Source organism: Hippopotamus amphibius, chromosome 3, assembly GCF_030028045.1.
Source record: "Hippopotamus amphibius kiboko isolate mHipAmp2 chromosome 3, mHipAmp2.hap2, whole genome shotgun sequence".
NCBI lineage: Eukaryota > Metazoa > Chordata > Mammalia > Artiodactyla > Hippopotamidae > Hippopotamus > Hippopotamus amphibius.
Genome location: NC_080188.1, coordinates 95,924,091 through 95,941,392, shown reverse-complemented (window position 1 = coordinate 95,941,392; position 17,302 = coordinate 95,924,091). Strand labels below are relative to the sequence as shown.

At 38.5% G+C, this 17,302-nt stretch overlaps 1 protein-coding gene across 10 annotated transcripts in view; it reads right to left on the bottom strand.

Moving 5' to 3' along the window:
• KLHL2 (kelch like family member 2) overlaps positions 1-17,302 on the bottom strand; it is a 142,285-nt gene that overhangs the window by 113,676 nt on the left and 11,307 nt on the right. For all 10 annotated transcript variants that reach the window (XR_009052541.1, XR_009052543.1, XR_009052544.1 and 7 more), the window contains exons 2-3: positions 16,727-16,852; positions 1,393-1,499 (exon numbers count right to left, since the gene is read on the bottom strand). Coding sequence is in view for 5 of the 10 variants with exons in the window: in XM_057726129.1 (XP_057582112.1) it covers positions 1,393-1,499; positions 16,727-16,852 (233 nt within the window). In the remaining 5 variants the exon portion in view is untranslated. The remainder of the gene's footprint in view (positions 1-1,392; positions 1,500-16,726; positions 16,853-17,302) is intronic.

The following is a 17,302-nucleotide window of genomic DNA, read 5'->3' as shown; positions in this document are numbered from 1 at the left end:
ACTAATCACCAGGGAAATGCAAACCAAAACCAGAATAAGATACTACCTCATACCTGTCAGAACGGCCATTTTCAAGGAGATAACAAATAACAAATACTGGTGAGGGTGTAAAGAAAGGAAACCCTTGTGCACTGTTTGTGGGATTGTAAACTGGTACAACCTCTATGGAAAACAGTATGGAGGTTCCTCAAAAAATTAAAAATAGAACTACCATATGATCCAGCAATTCCACTTCTGGGTATTTACCTGAAGAAAACAAAAACAGTAATTGGAAAGATATGTGCACCCTTATGTTCAATGCAGCACTGTTTACAATAGCCAACATATGGCAGCAACCTATGTCCATTGATAGATAAATGGATAAAGAAGATGAGGTATACATACACAACGGAATATTAATAGGCATAAAAAAGAATGACACCTTGCCATTTGCAACAACATGGATGGCCCTAGAGGGTATCATGCTCAGTGAAACAAGTCAGACAGAGGATACAAATATCACATGATTTCATGTGTGAAATCAAAAAACAGAAAACAACAACGACAAAGAAACAAAACAAAATGAAGACAGAGTCAACAGACACAGAGAACAAAGGCGTGGTTGACAGAGGAGAATACAGTGGGGGCAGTGGGAGAATTAGGTGAATAGTTAAGTGATACAAACCTCCGATATAAAATAAGTAAGCCATGGGGATGTAATGTACAGCATAAGGATAACGATATTATAGTAACTCTGTATGGGATAGATGGTTAAAGGACTTCTTGTGGAGATCATATCATAAACCACGCACAGGTCAAGTCAATATTGCTCTGGAAACATAATATTGTACACCCACGATATTTTTAACGGCTTCAAGTGTGGCAGGCACAAATTGCTTTTCTGCCAGAAATATTAAAATCATTTTATGTATTTTTACAGTTGCCTAAGTATCCACTCTATTTTCTTATATTTCTGAATCAAAGGGTACTAAATAAACATCTCTTTTTTCACTATAAACACTGGATGAGGCAAATGTGAAAATTATTTGAAATGTGCAACAGGAAAAGCAATTTACTTTTGTCAAAATAAGAAAGTGCCAAAAGCTGTTATAAATGGCACAAAGGCAAACTTAGCCAATATAAGAAATATAAATGTAAAGGGGGGAAACTGAGCATAAAATTGTATTTGTATGTAACATATACATGTATGTAATGTACACATGTATGTACACAACATGATTACAAGAATGAAAAACAAAGATGGGGAGTAATTCAAAATAAAGCAAGAGCATTTTCTTCTACTACAATGCTTAATTTCACAACAATAAAATGTTAATAAGAAAAGAAAATATAGAAAGAAAAGCCCAGATCTGTATACATTTTATAAACGTCCATAACTAAAACATTTCATACCTGTAAACATGGCGTGAAAATAAGGACTACAGGCAGCCAGCACCACTCTGTGAGCAGAGATTTCCATGTCTTCGGCCACAATCGTGACATCACACAGCAAATTCTGACTGTTTACAAAACAGAGAGAGAAAAAATGTTAATGATAACAAGAGTAAATGTACTGAACATTCTATGCAAAAGTTTTACAGTAAAAGGCCAAGTTTCTCTGAAGTAAAGACTAACTAAAAACTGCCATACCTAGAAACAGGATTCCCAAACATGAAGCACACAGAAAACAGTTGTTACACAGGCCAACATGCCTTGGCCCTCACTCAGAATCTTGTCTTTGTTTAACAGAGAAATCTTTCAAAACTTGATTATTGATTTCTCAACCTAATAAAAATTACTAGCAGCAAACCATTAATGGGGTGTGTGTAAAAGGGGAGGTTGTCTGCATAAGAACTGCATCAGCAGAAGTGGCAGGTGGTGGTATGCCACTAAGATAAAGACAAAATAAAACACACACAGAAAATTAAATTGGGTCCAAGTATCAAAACTATACAGACATAGAAAATGTCCTGGGTCATCAAGCAAAGGCAAAATTACATTCAGTTACACGTGCTGCTTGAAAGGCACTTGAGCATTTGAAGTTTAACTTAATCAGAACATTTTCCCAGTGCAAAATATCTCATTCTTCAAGAGCAGAAAATATTACCACACATAAAATTAAAAAGCATTTTGTTACTTTAAAACAATTATTCAACACACATAATTATATCTACAGTTCTAAAATATCCATTATAATGCATTCAAAAACATGCAGTGAACAATTTTCACATGCTACACAAGCTACTGGATGAGACTCTCCAGCTAAATAAGAATGTCACAGAATATCCTTTTGGCAAAAAAGTTTGCCAGCACTAATTCCAGAACAAGGAAGAGGGCTCCACTCTAACACCAACCTTACTGGTAATTGTACCATTGATGACAAACAGGTGTAATGAACCCAAAGTCCTTTCTGCACCTCAAATACCCTTGCACTTAATTTATGTGTGCAATGCACACAGGTCACACTGGGCCTCCTCCTCAACTATCCCGCCTATTTCCTACTAGGGTGGCTGCTGGCTTCTGTAATTTCTAGGAGCTTACAACAACATTTTCACAGGAGCTTAACCCAGTCCTTGAGTGTTCCACTTTTCTACACTGCTTACAAATTTGCTTCTGTGGAGTTCACACCAAAACTTCTGGAGATCCTACGGGTACTCACTTTCCCTCCAGTCTAGGAGAATCTGTAAGAAAAGGGGCCAGCACAGCCCTGGTGAGGACTGCATCCCAGAGATGAGCACACTGTGCCCTGTGAGTGGAAGCACAGCTTACGATGCCATGTGAGACAGCAGGCAGGTCGTGTGTTAGACTCAGGAGGTGGCACATCACTCATCTGTAATTCCTCCCAGTCAGTGTGGAAAAAGGACAAAGTCTTACCGTCCACTCTGTGCAGATAAAACCACTCTGCAATCCTATGAAATCCATGGGTCACAAGTAAGCAGGGGGAAGTCAGTGGTGTCTTCAGGAAGGTGTTATGCAGGAGCCCCACCCGCAGGTATCATTTCACTTAGACCCTACCAAAATCTTACAGGGTAGATTAAAATGTATAACTGGGGAAACCAAGGAAAAGATGAATAAGAAGCCTGAAGTCACCCCTAGTGGCAATGCCAGCATTCAAATCTATGGAGTCTAGCTCAGAAAACCATCTAAATCTATACGGTTTTAAGACTTGTTAAAGCTTGAATAAAACAGGGAATAGAAAGAAACAACACCCATTTATTACTTAACATACTGTATACCAGAAACTATTTTTTAAAAGTTCTATATATAGTCTATAAAAGGCCCAGTTTTAGTGGGTTTTTAGCACTACCTCTACAAGAATAGTTAGGAAAATCAAATTTGATAAAGCACTGTAAGATCACCTCTGCCCTTAAGAAGACTAGCAGAAAGGACTCACAACGCAAGGATTATAGGACAAAGTGGAAAGCACCAGAGTGAGGATGCTAGGGGAGCATCTAAGTCAGACTGGGGGTCAGAAGAAGTGTCCTGCAGCTACTGCCTTTAGCCGAGTTCTTAACACAAATAAATGTTAGCTGGATGGAGAAAGACAAGAGAACCCCACACAGAGAGGACAGCAGATGCTACCAGACACACCTGAAGCAGCAAAGCACAACATGGCACAAGAAGCGTGTGCGAAAAGGAGAAGAGGGAGGATACCGGGGTCAGCAGGGCCATCCAAGTTTCCTACAGTGACCAGGGCATCTGGACACAGCTCAAATGTGAGTCAAGTGCATCTTTGTGTCTATTTTCTTTTTGTCAATAATCCTTTCTAGTGCTCTAGTTTTAAGATGGAACTCAAGTGGAATTACACTTGAACACCTACAAATCACATAATTAATCACATTCAACTTCAATTATAATTACTCATTGAGCCAAACCTCCTAGCATAACACCTGCTGGCTATCACATAATTATCTTGGCCTTACTAGCTTATTGGCTGATGTTAATTAACTAATAAAGTAAAAACACTGCCAAACCAGTACGCAGCCACACCCTGGGTTAGGTCACATGGTGTCTAACGCCACATTAGAGATCAAGGACATGCTTAGTTTTAGTGTTCAATTGTTTATCTTTCTGTCTCCAGCAATAACATATTCTTAAAATAGCACTCACAGACAAGAGAGATTTGACCAACCTTCTTATCATTCAGCCAGTGTGTGCGCTCACAAGAAGTTGAGTGACTTTGGGTGAGAAGAGCGCTACAAATAAAATCTGGCAACAAAAACAACAGAAACTTGTTTTAGCAGCCCGTACCCAAAGTCCACATGGTGACTTTATATTCCTATTATGTGAAATCTGATTACAGAAGGAAAAGTCTTTCAGAATAATGGTATAAATCAATTTCTGAATTTATTCACCCATTCATCAAATATCTAATGTTTGCACTGGGCACCAAGGACTATGTCAGTTTACCACAATAAACAGTACAATGTCCGTGACAGCAGGGAGTTTACAGTAGAGCCAGGGAGAGAGACAAGCTAACGGGCACTTACAAAATGACCCGACAGCTATCAGGGCAAGTGTGGGGAATCTGAGTACACAGGAGACAGGTCAAGCCCAAACATAAAGGAAAGCTTCGGAAAGAAAACTGCTTTTAAGCTCAAGTCTGGAGAAGAACAGGCGTTACACAGGCCTTACGTAAAACTGAAATGACACAGAAAAAAGATAGGCACTCATCTCCCAAGTGAAACATCACGAAAATTGGTCCTTCTCAAGAAAAAACTGCTTTGAAAATGACTTATACCCAAATATATCAAGACACACACCCTTTGGTTTTCTGATATCAAACGAATGAATTCCTGAGACTAGAAAACTCTATCACTGCTGTGTATACAGAAGCCTCCCTTTAACCACAGGGGATGCATTCCAAGACCTCCAGTGATCCCTAAAACCACAGATAGTACCGAAACCTATATGTACCATGTTATTTCCTATGCGCATAAACCCATGATAAAGTTTAACTTATAAATTAGGCACAGTAAGAGGTTAACAACAATAACTAATAATAAAATACAACAATGATAACTATGCTGTAATAAAAATTATGTGAATGTAGCCCCTCTCTCTCTCTAAATATCTTACTGTACAAATTTAATGCCTTTTCCATCTTAACTAATTATTATCATGCCCTGTGGCTCTAACTTTCACAGATTGAGGTGTGACAGCAAAACTAGCATGGATTCCTTTTTCCTTTTTCACAGTTTCACAGATAAAAGATCTGTTCTTACCATAGACCTTAGCAACCTCAGCGTTTGATTTTTTTCTTTTCCTATTAAGTCAAGAACACCCACCCTTCCCACTTAAAGGCAGCACGTTCAGGTTTCTCCTCGGCACGTCTGCATTCCAGCATCTCTTCTCCTGTGCATCGGGGCTGTTATGAAGTGAAATAAGGGCCACTGAACACGAGCACTGTGACACTGCAACAGGCAACCTGATAACTGCGAGGGCTGAGCGCCTAATGGCCAGGACATGCTGGACACAGAGATGATTCACGGCCCGAGCAGAACGGAGCAGGACAGTGAGATGTCATTACACTACTCAGAACGGTGCTCAATTTAAAACTTATAAATTGTTTATTTCTGGAAGTTTCCATTTAATATTTTCAGACTGTGGTTGACCATGGTAACTGAAACCTTAGATAAGGGGGGATTAATGTGTATCTTCTTAAAGTAAAATGTGCCACTAGGCTCTGAGTTATCTAAAATAATTGGTAGTTTCACAAAATAAGAATCTATTTTCTACTGGAAGTGGGTGTGGTGGAGAGATTATATAGCATCTGTCCACCTTTCTTCCTCAGGGGCCAGGCTGAGTGAGATCTAGAGGCACTTCCTGCCACATGGAGAGGAATCAGAATAACACCCGAGGTGCCAGGCTGGTGAGATGAGCTGTAGCCAGAGTCCTCAGGGCAAACACAAGCCACAGCCTCAGAATGTGCCCAAAGGCATCTCTGGAAAAGCATCAGGTTTAGGACAAAGAAACAAGAGCAAGACAGAAAAAGCAGTTAGGCAAGAGGTCAGAAGCCAAGAGAGTTAAAATATGGTGAGGAAGCACAGGATGGAGCCAGACTCGGAGCTGCTCATCAGCTGCTCCCTCAGGTTCCCGCTGCTTGGGGGAAGGGAGGTGGGGCAAGAAAACAAGCTGTTTTCAAAGTGAAAGGCTTCCTGATCACCGACTTAAATCAGTTATGTGTAACCAAACCTCTTATAACTGATAATGTCATTTAACAGACAAGGTAGATGCAACCTAGCTAAAATGTCAGTAATCTTGAAGAGCAACAACTCCACTAGTGTCATCACCATCACCTTTTTCTTCTTAAATCAACGATGGTTTGGATTTGAATTTCTGTGGCAGTGAAGCATAGGAAAAACATAGCTGTTGAGCTTACTAAGACTCACCACCACAGTAAGAGTCCTGAAAAACAGCACTGCCCCTTCAACAGATTTGCACCTGCTGAGATTTTCAAACAGGAAGCAGGAAAGGGGACAGTCAACTTGGAAACACGTATGAAAACCTACTACAATCAGTGATTTAGAAACTGCCTCAAACTAGAAAAGGATCCCAGAATAATCTCACACAGAATCAAGAGAGCAGAATGACAGGGAAAAGTGACAAAACTGAGCCACAAGAAGACATGGGGGGGATCCACGTTACTGAGTATTTGTCGAGAAGGGAAGGAAACGACTCCAGATTTGAGGACTTCTAAGAATACTTGGTCACAGCTGAGAAGAGGTGAAAAGAATAATTAGAAATAAAGTGAAAGAAGATATGAGTGACAGAGAAAAGATGATGGGGAGGAGGCCAAGTGGAGAGATGAGGATTGCAGAGAGGGGAAACAGTAACAGCAGAAGTGAGTTTCTGAACATGTGTGATGAAAGCTCGACTACATGTAGGAAATGGAGAATGTGTATAAAGAAAACTTCATTAAAAGTTATTTTTTTAAAAAAACTTGGTGAAATAAAACATGAGCTAGATAGTCTTAGCTATAATAATTTAAAAGAAAAACAGCCAAGGTAAGATCTCATTTTCTGACTTAGGAGGGTCACTGAAGGCAAACCCTGAAGCAGCACAGCACCCCACACGTGGTGGGCATTTGTGGCGGAGCACACGTGGTGGGCACACAGCAACGCCTGCTGGGAAAGAGAAGCAGATGCATTCACTACCATACATTCTTTACATCTTTGAAATGTTTAATGATTCTATCCATGCTCAATAAACACCACCAAATGAGGAATCTATCAAGAGTGCTTAAGATACACTGTAGAAGATTACCAGTTAAATTGAGACTGTTAGCTTCAAAATGTCTCTCAAACTTTCTTACATAAAATGAGTCTGCTTATTTAGGGGCTCTTCCCACCAGCTCTGTCCTTCAAGAAATGTTTTATATTCTACTTTAGTACAACATGAAAACAAAAGAATCTGACTGTTTTACTACAGAAATATATACATATATTAGTAATAAAAAAAAATTCACACCCTGTGTAATTTCCTAAAATCTCTTTTAAAAACAGTGATATGTCTCACTTCAGTTTGTTGTTTAATTCACCTGCAACCTAAGCAACAAAGTACAAACAACCAAAGAAGAGCCACAACTCAAAAGTATTCATAGATGCGCAATGGATATAATCCTAGTAGTGATCTGGGTCCACACGTCTAAAAGTCCTGTGGGAAAAACACAATAAGCCCTTAAGAGAGGGCTGCAGGCTCTTGTGTTTAAATTATCTTCTGGAATGTAAGAAATGCTACTGTAACTGAACGATTAAATATTTATGGCTTCTGTGTGACATACAGGCAAACATTCAAATTGCTTCATATACAACTCTGTGAATATCCTAAACACTATTAAACTTACATACTTCAAATGGAAAAAAAAATTGCTTCGTATGACTTACCCTTACTAAAAAGTCTCAACTCTTAAATATAACTTAAGGATCAGTATTAGCGTCCTTCTAAACAAGTAATAGGTTGGCCCCCACTAAGACTCATTGAAACTTTTAAAACTCAAGTCTGGTCTTATCCCAAATCCTAGAAAACAGACTTTTTTTTTTAATTTATTTTAAACGCAAAATGTTAAATCTGACAGTTCCTTTTTGGTTATCTCAAAAAGCTCACAGTGTAATGTCCTCAAGCAAACGTGTATGCAGGGTACAGCCTGCTTCTCTGTCTGCTCAGCAGGCCTAATACAGTGTGCTGCATGTACTAAGCACTCTGTAAAGGTCTATTGCTTTGATTTTGAAAATGTCAGTGTGTTAGTGCTTTGAAAAACTCCTCCCCCCAGCCAAGCCATGCCTAGGAAAAGTGCAGAGCTGAATCCCCGCCAGAGATATGTTGCCATACTAGACTTGCCTTTCACTATACTGCCAGGCTGTTCCTCCGACATCATTAGTCTTATGATGCTATGCCCTTTCTCAGAAACCTTCCCTGATTCCCACTGCCCTTGGAATTAAGTCCCAATCAATCACATTATTTATGCCTGCCATAATTGTGACCTTTTCTACAGACGTCCCATCACGAACTCTTCTTGATTCACTTTATCAAACAGGTTCCATTTAGCCCGTCCCTGGCTTGTGCAGTTATCCAGACCAGGCACTGCTTTCCCTCTCCAGTCCTTTGTATGAATCCTACTGCACCCCTATCAGGCCCAGCAGAAACCACCTCTGTGAACTTCTACTGTGAGAATCCTTTTCAGAACCCACATTTTGCACACAATCTTCCACCACTGAATCCTCTTCTCTACATCTTCTGCTCAATCAGGTCACTCACAGGGCAGGGTCCAAGTCAGACACTGGCTCTGGCTCCCACACAGCCTCTGGGCACGCTGGCTAACTTTAAAGGAGAGCCAGGTACTTACAAACACTTGTTGAATACACTGTTTAGAAGTGACCGCAGGGTTTTTAAACCAAATAATTTCAGGTTATTCGAACTCAGATTGGGCTGCGACACAGAGGTATATATCTGGGCCTCCTGTCTAAAAGAACAAAAAACTAGTTTAAAGAAAATGTAACATTCTATTTTTACAAACTTAAGTTATAATTCTTAAGTTAAACTTAAGTTATAATTCTATAGCTTAAACTTTACAAAACTCCTGTCCTCCTATTCCCACAACCATACCTTTACACCAAGTATAATTGGAAGAAAAGTGACTTTTACTTCTAAAATTTTGCTTTCATTAGCCAAAGGTTCATAAAAACACTCTATAGTGTACAGTGGATATTCTACCTATTAGAGGCGACAGCCCAAGAGCAGAATGGTGAGAACAAGGAAGTTCTCCCTTCCCAGAAGTCAGGAAGCCACACTCAGCTACCCATTTCTGGCAGCAGGAAGTTGATGCAAGGACAGGAAATAAAAGATTTTCAGATGTACAAGGAGTAGCCCTCCTCAGAGATTTTTTTTTTTTTTTCTAAGAATCACATAAAATTGGGGAACTTCCCTGGTGCTCCAGTGGGTAAGACTCCACACTCCCAATGCAGAGGGCCCAGGTTCAATCCCTGATGGGAGAACTAGATCCCACATGCATGCCACAACTAGGAGTTCACATGCTGCAACTAAGAAGTCTGCAACTAAAAGATCCTGCATGCCACAATGAAGATCCTGCATGCCACAACAAACATCCCGCCTGCTGCAACAAAGACCCAGTGCAGCCATAAACAAACAAATAAATAAATAAAAGAATTACATAAAATCTGGCAATAAAGGGTAAGAAAAAAGGGAATGACATTAAAAAAAAAAAGTTCCAATGAGCCCCAACGACAATTCATTGTTTAAAACACTAGCTAGCAGCAGTGAATTTATTAAAACAATCCTTGCTGTGGACCTGGCAGCCAAGACTCAGCTATTCAAAGGTCATCCTTCGTTCTGAAAATCAACATTATTAATTATTAGCCTGGTTATATGCTAGCTACTGAAATGGTGCAACACAAAGAACAAAAACATACTGTTCCACAGCCATACAGTTTACCCCCAAAATGGGACAAACAGTTCAACGAAGGCTAAAGCTAAGTAATCCCAGGACAAGACAAGGGCACCATCTGAGTTTCAGGAAAGCACAAAAATCACAGGCTAAAAGAACATCAGAGCAACAATGAACCTTAGATTGCATTCCACCCACTCCCCTCATTTTACAGTTAAGGCTCAAAGAAGTGAAACAACTGGCCCAAGACCAAACAGTTTGTCCCCAAACTTGGGTCATTCACCTCAGGGGAAGGAGAGCTGGGTGTGGCCCTCCCGTAGCTTAGTGACTGAGACCTTCATAACCAGGCCCACTCACACACCAGCCCCACAGGAGGAGGGGGAAGGCAATGTGAACAGGCCTATTAAAAGTCAGTCTTTCTAGACTTTTCAAAGAAAAAAGACTATTTTTCTTACCTTTTTTTCAGGGTCACTTAATAGCCACCACATTTTACATTCTAGTAAACACTTGTGCAACAAGATTAACTGAAACAGTATGGCCAGACCTGCTGGACTACCCCAGCTATACTTTCTCCCAAAAACTAAATGAAAACCTATTTACTGAAACTGATGTCAGGGCAGTAATAGGAAACAAATCAAATATCCAATCTTCAGTTTGACTTTCTCTTCTCTCTCTCCAAACCACTCTCCACCCAGCAGCCAGTGTGTTCTTTTCAAAACACAAATCTGATCAGGCCACATCCCTGCTTAAAAGTCTCCAATGGCTTCTTCCACAGCAGCTCCTGACAAAGACCAAAATGCAGAAGGCTCTTAGAATGCTGGCCCTCACCTACGCACTCAGCCTCCTCTCCTGCCATGACTCCCCCAGCCACCCCTCAGCTCCTCCAGGAGGCTAGCTCACTCCCACCATAAGACTCGGACATTGCCATGCTCTATGCCTGAGTTCATTTCCTTTTGATCTCAGCACAATTATTCTTATCTTCTCAGGGAAGCTTTCCCTGACCACAGTTATCTATCTTCATAGCCCTCCCTGCAGCTGTTACTGCTATTAAAATAGATAGTGAATTATTTGTGTGATTCTTTGATTCACACCTGCTTCCTGCAGTCAGTCATAAGCCCACAAGGGCAGCAGCCATGGCTGTTTTGGCTTACCATTGTATCTCCAGCACCTAGCAGATGAATATTTATTGAATCTTTAATTTAATTAAACAAAAAACAAATGATGGAACAAAAAAAGGATGGGCTTCAGGAAGACACAGCATAGAGAGGTTAAAGGAAACTTTAAGTCACTCTCTTCTTAGCCTAAGCTTTTAAATATATGTACTTACACAAAGGGAATGATGGGAAAATATATGTCTTTCACAAAATGCTAACAAAATAAAACTAAGACTGTTAATACATACATTACTTTTCTAATTTAAAAAAAAGCTACTCATTTTTCAATCAACTTTTAAAGTCACGCATTTCATTGCAGTGACTCTTAACATATTTGAGAATTACTTTAGCAATGGGCAGGTCACTAATCCCCCAAATTACTAACTCTACCACCACAACCACTGAAGAGAGAGTAACATTTTTCTGTCTAAAAGTTTCCTTGGGGACCTCCCTGGTGGCGCAGTGCTTAAGAATCTTCCTGCCAGTGCAGGGGACATGGGTTCGATCCCTGGTCCAGGAAGATCCCACACACCATGGAGCAACTAAGCCTGTGCTCCACAACTATTGAGCCTGTGCTCTGGAGCCTGCAAGCCACGACTATTGAGCCTGCGTGCCACAACTACTGAAGCCTGTGCACCTAGAGCCCATGCTCAGCAACAAGAGAAGCCACTGGAATGAGAAGCCCACATACTGCAACAAAGAGTAGCTCATGCTCACTGCAACTAGAGAAAACCCACCTGCAGCAATGAAGACCAAATGCAGCCAATAATTAATTAATGAATGAAAAAAAATAAAAGTTTTCTTGTATTTCATGCAAATGGAAACAACAAGAAAGCAGGGGTAGAAATACTCAGTTTGTATCAGACAAAACAAACTTTGAAACTAAGTCTATAAAAAAGACAAAGAAGGGCATTATATAATACTAAAGAGATCAATACAAAAAGAAGATGTAATACTCATGAACATATATGCACCTAATACAGGAGCACCTAAATATATAAAGCAAATATTAACAGACATAAAGGGACATATTGACAATAACACAATAATAGTAGGGGACTTTAACACCCCATTGACATCAATGGACAGATCATCCAGACAAAATAAAATCAATAAAGAAACAGTGGTCTTAAATACCACATTGGACCAACTGGACTTAGGTATATACAAGACATTCCAGCCAAAACAGCAGAACGCGCGTTCTTTTCAAGTGCACATGGAATGTTCTCCAGGACAGATCACGTGCTAGGCTACAAAACAAGTCTCAACAAATTTGAGTGGATATAAACTATATCAAGCATTTTTCCCAAACACAACAGTATGAAAGAAGAAATCAAATAAAAAAAGAAAAATGGGAAAAGCACAAACACATGGAGACTAAACATGCTACTAAAAGAAAAACAATGCGTCAATAAAGAAATCAAAAAGGAAATCAGAAAATACCTCAAGACAAATGAAAATAGAAACACAACTTTCCAAAATCTATGGGATGCAGCAAAAGCAGTTTTAAGAGGGACGTTTATAGCGATACAGGCCTTCCTCAAGAAAAAAGAAAAATCTCAAATAAACAACCTAATCTACACCTGAACGAATTCAAAAAAGAAGAACTAACAAAGCCCGAAGTCATCAGAAGGTAGGAAATAATAAAGATCAGAGAGAAAATAAGTAAAATGGAGACTAAACAAACAAAAAACAATGAAATCAAGAGCTGTTTTTTTTTTTTAAAAGACAAACAAAATTGATAAACTTTTAGCCAGGCTCACCAACAAGAAGAGAGGACCCAAATAAAATAAAAAAAATAGAGGAGGAGAAATAACAACCCATACCAGAGATACAAAGAAAATCATAAGAGAATACTACCGTTATATGCTAACAAATTAAACAACCTAGTAGAAATGGGCAAATTTCTAGAAACATACAACCTGCCAAGACTGAATCAAAAAGAATCAGACAATCTGAACAGACCAATCACTAGTAATAAAACAGAATATGTAACAACAGCAACAACAAAACTTCCAGCAAACAAAAGTCCAGGACAGGATGGCTTCACAGGAGAATTCTACCAAACCTATAAAGAAGAGCTAATACCTATCCTTCTCAAACTATTCCAAAAAATTGAAGAGAACGGAACACTCCCAAATTCATTCTACAAGGCCACCATTACCCTCACACCAAAACCAGAAAAAGATACTACAGAAAAAAAAATTATAGGCCAATATCTCTGATGAATATAGATAGAAAAAAATCTCAACAAAATATTACCAAACTAAATTCAACAATATATAAATAGGATCATATACCATGATCAAGTGGAATTTATTCCAGGGATGCAAGCATGGTCCAATATCCATAAATCAACCAATGTGATATACCACAGTAACAACAGGAAGGATAAAAATCACATGATCACCTCAACAGATACAAAAAAAAAGTACTGAATAAAATTCAACATCCATTCATGACAGAAACTCTCATCAAAGTGGGTACAAAGGGTACATATCTCAACATAATTAAGGCCATTTATGATAAACCCATAGCCAACATAATACTCAATGATTAAAGCTGAAAGCTTTTCCTCTAAAATCAGGAACAAGACAAGGATGCTCACTCTTGCCATTTCTATTTAACATAGTACTGGAAGTCCTGGCCACAGCGGTCAGAAAAGAAAGAGAAATAAAAGGAATCTAAATTCGTAGGGAAGAAATAAAACTGTTACTAAATGCAGATAACATGATACTATATCTAGAAAACCCTAATGTCTCCACCAATAAAATATTAGAATAAATGAATTCAGTAAAGTTGCAGAAGACAAGATTAATATATGGAAATCTGTTGTTTTTCTATACACTAATAATGAACTATCAGAGAAAATAAGAAAATCCCATTTAAAACCACACCAAACAGAATAAAATACCTAAGAATAAACTTAAATAAGGAGGTGAAAGACCTACACTCTGAAAAGCATAAAATACTGATGAAGGAAAAAGATGATACAAAGAAATGAAAAGATATCCCATGTACATAGATTAGAAGAATTAATATTTTTAAAATGCCCAGACTATCCAAAGAAATCTGTAAATTTAATGCAATTGCTATCAAAATACCCATGATAATTTTCACAGAACTAGAACAAATAATCCTAAAATTTATATGGAACCACAAAAGACCCTGCACAGCCTAGGCAGTCTTGAGAAAAAAAAAAAGAACAAAGCTGGAGGTATCACACTCCCTGACTAAAAAGCTACCAACATCAAAACAGCATGGTACTGGCACAAACACAGACACATAGATCAATGGAACAGAATAAAGAGTCTAGAAATAAACTCACCCATCTTTAGTCAATTAAACTACAACAAAGGAGGCAGGAATATGCAATGGAGAAAAGACAGTCTCTTCAACAAGTGGTGCTGGGAAAACTGAAAAGCTATGTGTAAAAGAATGAGATTTGAACATTTTCTCTAACCATATATAGTAATAAACTCAAAACGGATTAAAGACTTAAATGGAGCCCTGAAACCATAAAATATTTGGAAAAAAACATAGGCAGAAGGCTCTTTGACACAAACTGTAGCAATATTTTTTGGATCTGTCTCCTAAGGCAAAAGAAACAAAAGCAAAAATAAACAAATGAGATCTAATTATACTTAAAAACTTCCTCACAGCAAAGAAAATCATTGACAAAATAAGACAACCTACTGAATGGAAGAAAATATTTGCATATGATACATCTGATAAGCCGTTAATATCCAAATATATAAACAGTTCATAAAATTCAATAGCAAAAACACAAACAACCTGATTAAAAAATGGGAAGAAGACCTGAATAGACATTTTCCAAAGAAGACGCACAGACGGCCAACAGACAACGTGGAAAGATGCTCAACATCTGTAATTTTCATAAAAAAAAAACAAAGCATAACCACAATGAGATATCACCTCACACCTGTCAGAACAGCTATCATCAAAAGTCTACAAATAACAAATGTTGGCAAAGATGCAGAGAAAAGGAAACACTCCTACACTGTTGGTGGGACTATAACTTGGTACAGCCACTATAGAAAACACTATGGAGGTTTATCAAATACCTGAAAATAGAACTACCAGCAATTCCACTCCCAGTATACATCTGAAGAAAATAAAAACACTAACTCAAAAAGATACACACATTTGAATATTCACAGCAGCATTATTTACAATAGCCAAGATATAGAAGCAACCTAAGTCTCCATCAACAGTTGAATGAACAGGACTTCCCTGGTAGCACAGTGGTTGAGAATCCACCTGCCAATGCAGGGGACACAGGTTCAATCCCTGGTCTGGGAAGATCCCACACGACATGGAGCAACTAAGCCCGTGACCCACAACTACTGAGCCCATGTGCCACAACTAATGAAGACCAAGTGCTCCAGGGCCCGCATGCCACAACTACTGGGCCCGCATGCCGCAACTACTGAAGCCTGTGCACCTAGAGCCCATGTTCCACAACAAGAGAAGCCACCACAATGAGAAGCCTGTGCACTGCAACAAAGAGTAGCCCCTGCTCACCACAACTAGTGAAAGCCCACCAGCAGCAATGAAGACCCAAAACAGCCAAAAAAATTAAAAAATTTTAAAAAAAGACCCAAGACCTTAAAAAAAAAAAAGAGCTGAATGAATAAAGATGTGCTACACACACACACACACACACACACACACACACACACACACACACACACACACACACAATGGTATACTACTCAGCCATAAGAAAGAATGAAATTCTGCCACTGGCAACAACATGGATGGGGCTAGAAGGTATTATGCTAAGTGAAATAAGTCAAGCAAAGAAAAATATTCTATGTTATAACGTATACGTGGAATCCAAAAAAGAAAACAAACTAGTGAATAGAACAAAACAGAGACAGATTCACAGGTATAGAGAACAGACTAGTGGTTACCAGTGGGAACAGTGGGAAGAAGGAGGGTAGAGGCGGGATGGAGGTAGGGGATTGAGAGCTACAAATTACTATGTATAAATGGATAGGCTACAGGGATATATTGTACAGCACAGGGAATATAGCCATTGTTTTGTGGTGACTTTAAATGGAGTATAATCTATAAAAATGTTGAGTCTCTATGCTATACATCGGAAACTAATCTGATGTTATATTTTAACTACTCAATTAAAAATTTTTAATAAAAGTTTTCTTTTCATATGCTTTGCAATAAGTTAGAAACCCTAGACCAGCGAGTCCAAGAGAAGCATAATGCAAGTCAGAATTTTCTAGTAATCCCATTTAAAAATAAAAAGAAACAACTGAAATTAATTTAATAGAATTAAGTAGAATTCTATTTAACCCAAAATATCCAATATTAGAATAATAAATATCATTTCAAATGTAAGACTTTTAAAACTTACCAATAAATATTTTGCTTTTTTTTTTGGTAGTAAGTCTTGAAAATCCATTATGTATTTTCCACTTACACAGAATCTCAATTCAGACTAGCCACATGTGGCTAGTGTCTACCACATTGGACAGAGCAGCCTTATACCATTCACACTTCTAATAAATTATTTGCTTCCTCCCTTCTTTTAAAAAACTTACAGAAAAAGCTTTAAATGTTCTCTGTATCAAACAAAGCAACAATGAGGAATGGAGAATATATTCACTATAAACAACTGAAAAATAAAGGTATGTTAATGCAATACCTTCTTAATTCATTCATGACTTTAAAAGCTTTCTTCATATGCCAAGGATTCACTGTCACCGGGCAATGTTTTTCGGTATTATCATCTTTTGAATCGAGAGGCTTCTGATGAACCTGCTTTGTGCATCTGTACATAAAAGAAAATAACAAAACACAGAAAAATATCTTATTAAAGATAGTTTGGTTCAGACTTATCAGGCTACAAGAGATACAATGAATGCCCCCGCCCCATCTAGAGGAAGTCTCATAGTTTATTGCAACATAAGACTAGAACACAATTCAGGACACTTTCTGATGGTCACTGTGATTTTAACAAAAAAGTAGATAATTACCTCCCTGGTGTCAAAGGTCTCTCAAAGATGAGTATAGAAAATTCAGTAAAAATTTAGTAGCTACCTTCAAAAGAAATGCTGAGAAATGATCTTCTCTGTTGGACATTAAGCTGCTTTTACATTCTCCAATAGGCATATTTCAAACCAAGACAGGAACTGGATCATACTTTACACACACTTCAGAAGCCTAGAATCTGGCTGAATTTTGCTCTCTACCTGAAAGGCTATTTACCCCATATACTCCG